Genomic DNA, 13670 nt, shown 5'->3' with positions numbered 1-13670 from the left:
ATATACTCTAGATTTTATATCCCCTCTTTTTATTGGTAACATTAATTTTTCTGGCTATAAAAGCAATGCAGGCTTATATAGAAAATGTAGAAATTAAAAAGTATAAAAATAAATCTTACCACATCACCATTGTTTACATTCTATTGTCAATATATTTTCACATACTGGTTTAATAAAATGTACCAGCTTTTTCTTTATGAGGCTCTACATTTCTATGTAATTTTCTCTAAGTATATTTACACATACCTGTGTGTTCACAGATCTATTTTCTCAAAAACTTCAGTTCCTTTGTAAGTTGAAACTACCAGCATGGCATAAAATTTTGGTCATCACTTCAGGCTCTCATGATTTCTCACATTGGATGCACAGCATGGAATTATAATAAATACACTGACCAGCAGTCCAACAAGCTTAAAACCTCTGTGAATATAGATTCACAGAGGCTCACACCTGACTTTCTTGATCATGATTCTTTAGTTTCCAAGCTTAAAGCCTGGATGTCTTCTCTCTGTCCTTCTTCTCTATGTAATCAATTGATGCTTCCCATCACTTCCTTTATACAGATGTCTGTTATGTTCTTTCCTTACATTGTGGTGCCACTTCCTTGGTTTAGATATTCATCAACTCATGCCAAGAATCATTCCATAAGCCTCCTAACTTGCTTCCTTGTCTTCAGTATCATCCCATTCTGATACACTCTGCACACCTCTGCTGTATCTATGTCTTCTCTCTTCCTAAAAACTAGACTGATTTACCAATGCTTTTCAGATTAAGCCCAAAGTCCTTATCATGGCACTCATGATTTTTCCATAATTCTGGCCCACATTTTCACCACTATATTTTTTCTTTTTCTTTTTAAAGATTTTATTTATTGATCTTACAGAGAGAAAGGGGGTGAGGTGGGGAATGAGAAGCATTAACTCATAGTTACTTCACTTTGGTTGTTCATTGATTGCTTGTCATATGTGCCTTGAGCAGGCAAGCTCAGGGCCTCAAACTGGTGACTTCAGCACTCCAGGTTGACGTTCTGTCCACTGCACCACCACAGGCCAGGCTAATTTTTTCTTTTTATCTTTACTGTACTTATAATATACATACATTAAAGCACCCAAATATGAAGTGTGCAACTCAATGATTTTTTGCATATATTGAATACATTCATCCACGTTACTACCAACCAGGTCAAGATACAGGGTATTTTCAACATCTCATAACTGCCAGCATATTTATGTGATACATAGCTCTAAGACAAACATTGCTTCTTTGCTTACTTCCCTAAAACCTCATTTCTTCTTGCTTTTGTGATCCAAATTCAAAGTGGAATCTTGAGGACGAAACCTTGTAATTTGTTAAGTAAACTGCCCTGGCCTCACTAAAGCACTGTGTTTTACCTTTGTCTCTTTGATTTTGACAGCAATCATTTGCTTCCTCTGCTGGATGATCTCTACCAACTCGTCACATTCTTCCATAAGTTTTGCCTCATGCATAGCAGTATTCACCTGCCAAGAAAGTCCAAAATATTACACAGTGATTACTGCCTTTGTCCCCTGCTGGCTCTGAAAGGTTCGGACTGACAGCTAAGCATGCACAACTTCTTCCATACCTCCCTCATAAGATCCACTCCTAGAAGAAGGGTAGAGATGATGATATTAATGATGCAAGGGCATTGAAGCACCATAGACAGGAAACTCTCTGGCCTCTGGTAGATCATGATGGTTAATGGAAGGCTGGGCAGAAGGACAGATGAGATGGGGCATGTTATTCCCACTGTACAATTCCCTTTACTCCAGCACCCTGAGCTCCTGTTGTTCTTTTGGAAAGAGGGTAAGGAGATTTAAGTAGATCAGGGAAAGAGTATTCCTCTTCACAGGCACAATAATATTAAGATAACATTACAACGTATTTTGACCATCCTAACAAAACTTTTCAGTTTTCCTTATTCCCCTCTAATTTTAAAATTTATGAATGTGCAGCTATATCTTCACATTAAATACATGCATGTGTAGATATATTTTCACATAGTTGTCATCATGTTATCGTAGATATTTCTTGGGCTGTCCAATCTCTAAATACCCTTCTATTTTTGGGATACTTATTACATCAAAGTATCTCCCCTATAAAAACAGGGTAGGTTTGAGGGAAAAAAGCCACTATTGTTTATTGTCTTTCCATGTACCTATTTTTCCTTCTTTCTATCTCAATTACTATGGAAATTAGATGGTATGAAGCTCCCAGAAAGGTTAAATGAGAGCAGGGGATCTCTGGGCTGCCCAATTGTAAAGGAAAAAGAAGGGGAAATCAACTTACATCTTTTAAGCACTTAATGTGCCAATTATCTTTAGATAAATTATTTCATGTAATTACCATAACCACTTTATAATATAGAACCATTTTTATTCCCATGTTGCAGATGGGGAAACTGAGGATCAGAGACTTTTAGTGACATGCTCAAGATCACACAGCAAGTAAGTGGTAAAACCAGAATTCAAACCGAGTTCTGTCAAGTGAGACCCCTGGGCTGGCTGGGTGGGCTGACGAGGTGCAGTTCCATTTCAGCAGCACACAGAGCAGTCACACAGGGAAGCACAATCATTCCAAGAGTCTATTCAAGGATCACTCGAGCAGAGCTCTAGAAGGCTGAGGAACAGACAATGGGTTACTTAAGAGCATCAAATCTCAAGGGGCCAGATGCGCTTCATTAGCAAGGCAGGCCTTCATTTCCAACTGCTAACTCTCTTCAGAGGGTTCTTTTATATATTCCAAGCCCAGTAAAACACTGCCACTGGGCCTTGCTGCCTCCTTTCTCATCCTCTAAGGTCCCTGTTGACCAATTTTCTGTTTCTTTCTTAACTGAAATAAAATATGCTTTCTGAATTTCAACCTTATTTTGTTTTATTTCCATTTTCCAGGGGGAATGTTACAAAGAGACCTTCCATTTATTCTGAATGAACAGTCCTACCCTGGCCATTCTAATTTTTTTTCTGACTCCTCACCCTTTCCCTAAGTTGGACTACCTTTCCAAGGAATAATTTACCCTCTCAAGGGAAATAATTTACCCTTTTTATGTGGGAAAAAGAGATTCATCTAGTGCTCGCTGGATCCATACTTAGAGTATCTGGAGATGTAGACCACTCTTATTTATATTTTCTTTTTGAGGATGCTGATGGTGTACTATACAACAGTTTAGTGTCTTATTTCTTATAATTTAGCCTTTGAACTAACCTTTACATAATAGTCACTATAAGCCAAGTAGTGTCCTAATCGTTTACATGTACAGTCAGCCCTTCCTTAAATTCACTCAACCATGGATTGAAAATATTCAGAAAAAAAGTTACATTTTTGCCAATGTAGTTAGGCTTATGATGGTTGCATCTGTGCTGAACATGTACAGATTTTTTTCTTGTCATCACTCCCTGACAAATACAGTATAATAACTATTTACATTGTATTAAGTATTTTGAATAATTGAGAGATGATTTAAAGTATAGGGGAGGATGTGTATAGGTTATATGCAAATACTATGCCATTTTGTATAAGGGTCTTAAGCGTCTACAGATTTTTGTATTTGTAAGAGGTCCCAGAACCAATCATGTACAGAAATAACTGTATTAGTTCTTTCAATCACCAAAATGATTCAGTGAAGCACCTTTCACTTCAAAGATGAGGAAACCTGAGCACAAAGTGACTTTCTCAAAGCCACACCCTTTAATAAGTGGCAGAGATAGGATTTGGACCCAGGGAGTCTGACTAGAGTCCACACCTTAAACCATCACACTATATATACTTACTCCTGGGTCAATTGTAAAAAATACCCTTGTCTTCGGTTTCTGATAATTCTTGTCTATTTTTCACCATTCATCTTTATTCTATCATCCCATTCTCTTTAGTCATTTTAGACTATTTGTCATTCCCTTAGAATCCTTGCATCTCCATGTCCTATGCCTTTGCTCAAGACATTTCTTTTACTTAAGTTATTTCTCTATTTGTGTATTGAACAAACTTCTATTTAATCTTTCCAGGCCCTGCTCAAAGATCATCACTTCTGGATCTATCTCTTGCTTGCTTCGAAAACAATTGGTCCCTTACTTATAATCCTATAATACTTTATATATAATTTAATTATACCATTTACTACCTAATATCATAAGTATTTATTAGGCTGTCTTTCCTATTCAAACATGAACTATGGATGTCAAGGGTTGTGCCTTATTTGACTATATCTCAAGCATAGTGAGTGGTCTATAGTAGATGTTCAGTAACTATTTGTTGAATTTAATTGAATGATAGGGCAAGAATATCTCACTGCTTGCTAAGCATGTCCATGGGGTTACTCAAGTTACCCTAAACATAAACACAGTATGTCTAAAAACAAACTCATCATCTTTCCTTTAAATCTGACTTCTACCTCTGATTTCCTTTTTTGTTAATGTTACTATCATTATTGCAGTTGTTCAGGTTCAGTTACTTGTGATTTCTATTTCTACCTCATCCCTCACATAAATCCATAGCAGTCCCAAAGTTCTTCTCTCTTTCTCTGTTCAATTTCACTAAAACTCTTCTGTTAGTACAGTGAGGCTCTGAGCCAATGGACTCATAAGTTGGAGTCCTTATCACCTTCTTGAACTATTAACGTGAAAGCTTCATTAATTCATTCCTTAACTCCAGAATCTTTCCTTTGCCTAACCTATACCCTGAAACTAGGAAAAATCACTACCATCTTCATCATCAAATGTGTATTAAGCATGTATTTTGTGCAATGCCCTCAGTAAATTTATAATCTGCATGGTGAAAAGCCATTTACATATAATACAAACAAGCCAAGGTAGTATAAAATAAATATTAATGAATGATGTAAACTATAATATACAGAAATTGAAGAAAAAGATCATTCTTGGACATCAGAGTAATAGCAGCATGAGAGATACTGCTGATCTCTCCCCTTGAAATGCCAACAAGCTGAACAACTATAACAGAGCAAAGGAACCTTTGCTGGGCTCGCAGGCATGCCTGAAAGATCTGTGCACCAAATGCACTAAAGGTGAGAAGGGTTGCAAAGGGGGGCAGAAGATAAAACACACTAGCTGTCTGCTCCGGAGAGAAGCCTGGAGTGACAGGGTTTATTTCTTCTCTGCCAGGACTATAGAGAGGAGGGAAGCTCAGACTGTCTGAGTTTTGTCTGCCAGCCCTATGGAGAGGGAACATGGAGTACTTGGGTCTCCTTCTGCCATGAGGAGAGGAGAGACTGAGGAGCACAGGAGGTGATAGTAAACCAAAGTGATGGCAGAATGAGGGGTCATGTCCACTGTTCTCACAGTCTGTCTACATAGCAGGGGTAGTCAACCTTTTTAAACCTATCACCCACTTTTGTATCTCTGTTAGTAGTAAAATTTTCTAATCTCCCACCAGTTCCACAGTAATGGTGATTTATAAAGTAGGGAAGTAACTTTACTTTATAAAATTTATAAAGCAGAGTTACAGCAAGTTAAAGCATATAATAATAATTATTAACCAAGTACTTTATGTCAGATTTTCGCTAAGTTTGGCAGAATAAATCTTTATAAAATAATATACTATAGTTAAATCTATCTTTTTATTTCTACTTTGGTTGCTCCGCTACTGCCCACCATGAAAACTGGAACACCCACTAGTGGGCAGTAAGGACCAGGTTTACTACCACTGGTCTATAGCCTACACTGGAGCAGAGACAGAGAAAAACAAAGTGCGGCCCCCTCAGCCTGCCAGATCTTGCCTCCCTCAACTTGCAGTTATGGAGAGTGGCAGGGACAGACCTCACAGTTAACTGTCCAGAGACACTCTCTCTCTTGAAGAACAGAGGTGCTCCACATCTGGTCCCCTGGCCAGTTGATGTGGGGAGGAGCAACCTACAGGCATGAGATTCCCATTGCTAAAGCACAAAACCAAAAAGCCCTCACAACAACCCCATCCACCAACTCAAATGCAGCCCTGTCCACACCATTGGAGCAGCAACATCTCAGCAGAAGTCAACCCAGGAATTTCACAAAGTTAAAATACATAACACAGCAACACCTACTGGAAGAAAACAGTAACCTCTCAAAACTAATTTTTTTTATTTTTTCTTCTTTTCTTTTCTTTTGAATTTTTCTTTAATTTTTACATAAGTTATTCTTATTTCTTCTGGCTGTTATGTTTGTTTTGGACTTTTTGTTTTTTATTCTTTGTTTTCTGTGGTTTTTCTTTTTTACTTGTCATTTTTTTAACCTTTAAACTTTTACTTATATTTTTCAATTTTTATTTTGCATTTTTTAGTTGTTCTTTGTTAGAGTTATTAACAAAACCACTCTCAAATGCCATAAAAGAAGAATAAATAAAATATCATGACTACACAAGACAGACAAGTAGTTCAGAATAAAAATGAAATGCCCCCCCAAAAAATCTCAATCACTGGAAACCTTAGAGTTAAATGATAGAGAATACAAAATTGAAGTTTTGAAAATACTCCATGAGATGCAAGAAAACAGATAGGCAATTTAATTAGCTCAAAAAAACAAATTACTGAACAGAATGAGTACTTCACCAAGGAGACTGAAACTTTAAAAACAGAGATGAAGAATTTGATACATAAATTGAAAATTAAGGTAGCAAGTTTAGCTAATAGAAAAGGCCAGATAGTGGAGACAATCAGTGACATCAAAGACAGGCAACTAGAGAAACTACAGAGAGAAAAAGAGAGATTCACATTTTTTTTTAAAAAATGAGAGAGCTATAAAAGAATTGTCTGACTCTATCAGAAAGAGAAATATAATAATAGGTATAGCAGAAGAAGAGGAGAGGGAGAAGGGAATGGAGAGCCTATTCAAAAAAATAATTTGTGAAAATTTCTCAGGCCTACAGAAAGAGTTAGAGCCTCAAATCCAAGAAGCAAAGAAAATGCTGAGTTACCTCAACCCAAAAAGACCTACTCCAAGGCACATCTTAATAAAACTGCCAAAAATCAATGACAAAGAAAGAATCCTCAAGGCAGCTAAGGAAAAGAAAAGCATAACATATAAAGGAAGGCCCATTAGGTTATCCACAGACTTCTCAGTGGAAACTCTATAAGCTAGAAGAGAATGAACACAGAGATTCAAAGTAATGAAAGAAAGGAATTACAAGCCAAAAATACTATATACATCAAAATTATCATTCAAATAAAAAAAGAAATAAAAAATTTGCATATATAAAGAAGCTGAAAAAATTTATCACCAGAAAACCCCCACAGTAGAAAATACTGAAGGGGGTTATTCAACCAGGCACACACACACAAAAAAAATCAAAACTACAAGTAAAAGTTCCGACAAGGTCACAACAAAAACAAGAATAATCTGTGGCAATAAGAACATACAAGGGAGAGGATAAAGATCTGCAGTAGCAAAGGAAGATGGAGTGCAGAAGCACTTATAAGACAAAGGACTTACATATGAACATTTTTCTCCTAATAACGTAATGGTAACCACCCATGAAAAAGCCACTACTGTAACACACAGCCTAAAAAAAAGAAGAAACAACCTGACCAGGCAGTGGTGCAGTGGATAGAGCATCAGACTAGGACACAGAGGACTGAGGTTTGAAACCCCCAAGGTTGCTGTCTTGAGAGAGAGCTTATCCGGCTTGAGCACGGGCTCATCTGGCTTGAATATGGGCTCACCAGCTTGAGTGTGTGTTCAGTAGCTAGAGTGCGGCGTCACTGGCTTGAGTGTGGGATCATAGATATGACCCCATGGCCACTGGCTTGAGCCCACAGGTTGCTGGCTTGAAGCCCAAGGTCGTTGGTTTGAGCCCAAGGTCACTGGCTTGAGCAAGGCATCACTCACTCTGCTGTAGCCCCTCCCATCAAGGTACATATTAGAAAGCAATCAATGAACAACTAAGGTGCCACAACAAAGAATTGATGCTTCTTATCTCTCTCCCTTCCTGTCTGTTTGTCCCTATCTTTCCCTCTCTCTGACTCTCTGTCAAGAAAGAAAGAAAGAAAGAAAGAAAGAAAGAAAGAAAGAAAGAAAGAAAGAAAGAAAGAAAGAAAGAAAGAAAGAAGAAACAAGGGAAAGAAGTATGGAATACCACCAAACAAAAACAACTGACAGAAACAGAAAAGAGAAGCAAATGAGACACAGAGCTGCCAGAAAACAAAACATAAAATGGCTATAGAAAATCCTCAAGTTTTAATAATTACTCTAAATGTAAATGAAATGAACTCACCAATAATGAGGCAGAATAGCAGGATGGAGCAAAAAGAGAAACACAACCATATGCTGCCTTCAAGAGACACATCTAAGCTGCCCTTTCATCTAGGACAAAAGTAGATCCAAAGTGAAAGGTTGGGAAATAATTCTCTAAGCAAATAATATACAAAGAAAAACAGGGGTAGCCATACCCATACCTGACAATGCTGATTCCAAGACAACAAAGGTAACCAGAGACAAAGATGGACATTTCGTAATGATAAATGGGACAATATATCAAGAAGACATAACATTTCTTAATATATATGCAGTGAACAGGGAGCACCAATATAGAGTGTGTTCGTAAAGTCATGGAGCACTTTTGACCAGTCACAGGAAAGCAACAAAAGACAATAGAAATGTGAAATCTGTACCAAATAAAAGGAAAACCCTCCCAGTTTCTGTAGGATGATATGGCAGCATGTGTGCATGTGCAGATGATGACGTAACACCATGTATACAACGGAGCAGCCCATGGCCATGCCAGTTGAGATGTGGTACAGAGGAAAGTTCAGTGTGTTCTGTGGCTCGCTAAATTCGAATCCATGACCAAAGTGCAACGTGAATATTGGCACATTTATAATGAAGCGCCACCACATAGGAATAACATTACTCAGTGGGATAAGCAGTTGAAAGAAACCGGCAGTTTGGTGGAGAAACCCTGTTCTGGTAGGCCATTAGTCAGTGACAAGTCTGTAGAGGCTATACAGGATATCTACCTAAGGAACCCTAAAAAATCTGTGCATGAGCCCACATTGAACTGCACTGAATAGGTATGAAACTGGGAGAGTTTTCCTTTTATTTGGTGCAGATTTCACATTTCTATCATCTTTTGTTGCTTTCCTGTGACCGGTCAAAAGTGCACCATGACTTTACGGACACACTATATGACATGTACTAACTGATCGACAAACTGAAATAGACAAAAACACAATCATACTTGGAGATGTCAACATATCATTGACATCTTTGGATAGATCATAAAAACAGAAAATCAATAAAGAAATATGGGCCTTAAGCCTGACCAGACAGTAGCATAGTGGATAGAGTGTTGGCCTGTGATGCTGAAGACCCAGGTTTGAAACCTCAAGGTTGCTGGCTTGAGTGTGGGCTTATCGGATTCAGCGTGGGCTCACTAGCTCGTGCATGGGCTAACCAGCTGAGTGTGGGATCATAGACATGACCCATGGTTCCTGGCTTGAGTCCAAAGGTTGCTGGCTTGAAGCCCAAGGTCATTGGGTTGAGACCAAGGTCACTGGCTTGAGCAAGGGGTCAATGGCTCAGCTGGAGCCTCCTAATCAAAGCATATATAAGAAAGAAATCAGTGAAAAACTAAGGTGCCATAACAAAGAACTGATGCTGCTTGTCTCTCTCCCTTCCTGTTTGTCTTTCCCTGTCTCTCTCTCTCTCACTAAATAAAAAATAATAATAAAAAGAAATATCAGCCTTAAATGACACACTAGACCAAATGAACATGATAGACATTTATAGGACATTTCATCTCAGAACATCAGATTATACATTCTTTTCCAGTGTGCATGGAACATTCTCAAGGATAGATCACATATTGAGCTACAAACTAACATCAATAAATTCAGGAAGACTGAAATTACATCAAGCATATTTTCTGACCATAAGGCTTTGAAATTAGAATTTAACTGCTAAAGAAAGTAAAGAAATCCACAAAAATGTGGAAATTAACAACATACTTCTAAAAAATGACTGGGTCAAAGACTAAATAAAGCCAGAGATCAAAAGATATATACAGACAAACAAAAATGACAAAACAACATATCAAAATTTCTGGGATGCAGCAAAAGTAGTAATAATAGGGAAGTTTATATTATTACAGGTTTATATCAAGAAACAACACAAATCCCAAGAGAACAACGTAACATCACACCTTAAGAAACTAGAAAAAGAAGAACAAAGGCAACCCAAAGTCTGCAGATGAGAGGCAATAGCAAAAATTAGAGAACTAAATGAAATAGAGAACATAACCCTCATACAAAAATATGGCAAGGACAACACATAAGAAGAAACCCAGAGATCAATATCTCTATTAAATACAGGTGTAAAAATCCTAAACAAAATACTAGCAAATCAAATTCAAGAACACATTAAAAAAAATAGTACATCATGATCAAGTGGGATTCATTCCAGGAGCACAAAGATGGTTCAACATAGTAAGTCAGTCAATGTAATACATCAAATCAACAAAACAAAGAACAAAAATCATATGATCTTATCAATAGACACCAAAAAAGGCATTTGATAAGATCAACATCCTTTATGTTTAAAATGCTCAATAAAATTGGTGTAGAAGGAAAGTACTTCAACATAATAAAGGCCATATACAACAAACCATCAGCTAATATCATACTAAATGGTGAAAAAATGGAGGCTTTTCCTCTAAAATCAGTAACAAGACATGGCTGCCCACTTTCCCCTCTCTTATTCAACATAGTTGTGGAAGTTCTAGCCAGAGCAATCAGGCAAGAGAAAGAAATAAAAGGCATTCATATCAGCAAAAAAGAAGTAAGGTATCACTTTTAGCAGTTGATATGATCCTGTACATAGAAACCCTAAAGACCCCACTGAAAAACTATTAGAAACAACAAACCAATATAGTAAAGTTGCAAAATACAAAATCAATATAAAAAAGTCTATTGCTTTCCTATATGCCAATTATAAAACTTCAGAAAATGAACTCAAAAAATTTTGTTTTACAATTGCAACAACAAAAAATAAAATACCTAGGAATAAACTTAAAAAGGGATGTGAAGGACCTATATACTGAAAAGTACTAAGTATTATTTCAATACTGAAAAAAGGCACAATGTAATGAAAAAATATTCCATGTTCATAGATTGGAAGAATCAGTATAGTTAAAATGGCCACATTACTCAAAGACATATACAAATTTAATGCAATCCCCATCAAAATCTCAATGTTATTTCTTAAATAAGTAGAACAAAAAAATCACCAGGTTTGTATGGAACCATAAAAAGCCTTGAATAGACAAAACATCCTGAGAAAAAAGAATGAAGTGTAAGTATCACACTACCTGACTTCAAATTATACTATAGAGCCAGTATAATCAAAACAGCATGGTATTGGCAGAAAAACAGAATAGAGAGCCCAGAAATAAAACCACATATGTAGGAACAAATAATCTTCGACAAAGGAGTAAAAAACACACAGTGGAAAAAAGAAAGCCTCTTCAATGAATAGTGCTGGGAAAATTGGAAAGCCACATACAAAAGAATGAAACTTGACTGCAGTTTGTTCCCATGCACAAATACTAATTCAAAATGGATCAAAGACCTAAATATAAGATCTGAAACAATAAATTACATAGAAGAAAACAAAGGTACTAAACTCATGGACCTTGGCCATAGAGAACAATCTATGAATTTGACCCCCAATGCAAGGGAAGTAAAGGCAAAAATAAATGAATTGGACTATATCAAACTAAAAAGCTTCTTTCTGAACAGCAATAGAAACTGATAACAAAAAAATGGCTGCCAACTAAATGGGAGATGATATTTACTAACAACAGCTCCAATAAGCGGTTAATATCCAAAATATATAAAGTCACAAAGCTCAGTAAATAACAAGCCAACAATCCCAATAAAAAATGGGGAGAAGACATGAACAGAGACTTCTCCCAAGAAGACATACAAATGGATAACAGATATATGAAAAGATGCTCATCTTCACTAGCTACCCAAGAAATGCAAATCAAAACTTCAATGAGATACTACCTTACACCTGTTAGATTGGCTATTATCAACAAGGAGAAGCTGTGGAAAGAAAGGAACCCTCATTGACTGCTGGTGGGAATGCAAAGTAGTACAACCATTATAGGAGAAAGTATGGCGGATCCTCAAAAAACTAAGATTAGAACAACCACATGACCCAGCAATCCCTCTACTGGATATCTACCTAAAAATCTCAAAAAACTTTGGTATGTAAAGACACATGTACCCCCATGTTCATCACAGCATTATTCACACACAATGAAAACAACCAAAGTGTCCCTCGATAGAGGATTGGATAAAGAAGAAGTGGGTACATATACATAATGGAATACTACTCAGCCATAAGAAATGATGACATAGTGACACTTACAATAACATGGATGGATCTTGAGAACATCATACTGAGTGAAATAAGTAAATGAGAAAAAGCTAAAAACTTTATAATTTCACAAATAAGTGGGATATAAAACTGAGACTCATGGACATAGATAAAAGTAAAGTGGTTACCAGAGGAAGGGGGTATGTGGAGGAGGTGGAGGAAGGGTATAAAGAGGGACATATATAAGGTGGTGGAAAATGATTTGACTTTGGGTGATGGGCACACAACATAATCAAAAGCTACAGAAACACTTACCTGGAATATACAGTGGTGGGATTCAACTGGTTTGCACTAGTGCAGCAGAACCAATACCTAATTTTTTGTTGAGTTCTGTGAACTACTTGTTAAAATGGCACTTGTCATCAGGGTTTACTCTAAGGTGGGCACCTGGCAGCCGCCCAATGTGAAAATCACAAATTTACATTCCTTACTCTTTTTTTTTTTTTTTTTTGTATTTTTCTGAAGCTGGAAACAGGGAGAGATAGTCAGACAGACTCCCGCATGCGCCCGACTGGAATCCACCCGGCACGCCCACCAGGGTAGACGCTCTGCCCACCAGGGGGCGATGCTCTGCCCCTCCAGGGCGTCGCTCTGCCGCGACCAGAGCCACTCTAGCGCCTGGGGCAGAGGCCAAGGAGCCATCTCCAGCGCCCGGGCCATCTTTGCTCCAATGGAGCCTTGGCTGCGGGAGGGTAAGAGAGAGACAGAGAGGAAGGAGGGGGTGGGGGTGGAGAAGCAAATGGGCGCTTCTCCTATGTGCCCTGGCCGGGAATCGAACCCGGGTCCCCCGCACGCCAGGCCGACGCTCTACCACTGAGCCAACCGGCCAGGGCCTTCCTTACTCATTTTTAATGTTCATCTGTGCAACAACATATTCTAAGTGCCCGTAATAATTTTTATTGATTGTCTTTAGCAAGAGAGGAATGGAGAGAGGAGAGAAGAGGAGAGAGAAAGAGAGAGAGAGAGAGAGAGAGAGAGAGAGAGAGAGAGAGAGAGAGAGAGTTATCAAGTTTTTCCTGTATGTGCCTTGACCAGGGATCAAGCCCACCTCTGTGCTTCGGATGATGCTCTAACCAAATAAGCCATCTGGCCAGAGCTGAAATGGAATCTTTATCATTAGCCAATATATTAAAATGGCTCTAGACATCGCCCATCAAAATTGCTTTGGTTCATCTTCCAATTGTCTCCTGTTCTGCAACTGTGTCCTCTGAAGAGAGCCAACAAGTGGACGTTGTACTCCTTGTTACCCCCAGTGAGACCTCAAGGGACAAAAAGAGTACTTTCCTC

At 37.9% G+C, this 13670-nt stretch overlaps 1 protein-coding gene across 7 annotated transcripts in view; it reads right to left on the bottom strand.

Moving 5' to 3' along the window:
* Window positions 1-13670, bottom strand: part of MID2 (midline 2) — a 206770-nt gene that overhangs the window by 39447 nt on the left and 153653 nt on the right. For all 7 annotated transcript variants that reach the window (XM_066356105.1, XM_066356100.1, XM_066356107.1 and 4 more), the window contains exon 4: window positions 1392-1499. In XM_066356105.1, coding sequence (XP_066212202.1) covers window positions 1392-1499 — 108 coding nt within the window. The remainder of the gene's footprint in view (window positions 1-1391; window positions 1500-13670) is intronic.

The sequence above is a fragment of the Saccopteryx leptura genome, chromosome X (assembly GCF_036850995.1).
Source record: "Saccopteryx leptura isolate mSacLep1 chromosome X, mSacLep1_pri_phased_curated, whole genome shotgun sequence".
In the NCBI taxonomy this organism is placed as follows: domain Eukaryota; kingdom Metazoa; phylum Chordata; class Mammalia; order Chiroptera; family Emballonuridae; genus Saccopteryx; species Saccopteryx leptura.
This window is presented reverse-complemented; position numbering and strand designations above follow the sequence as displayed.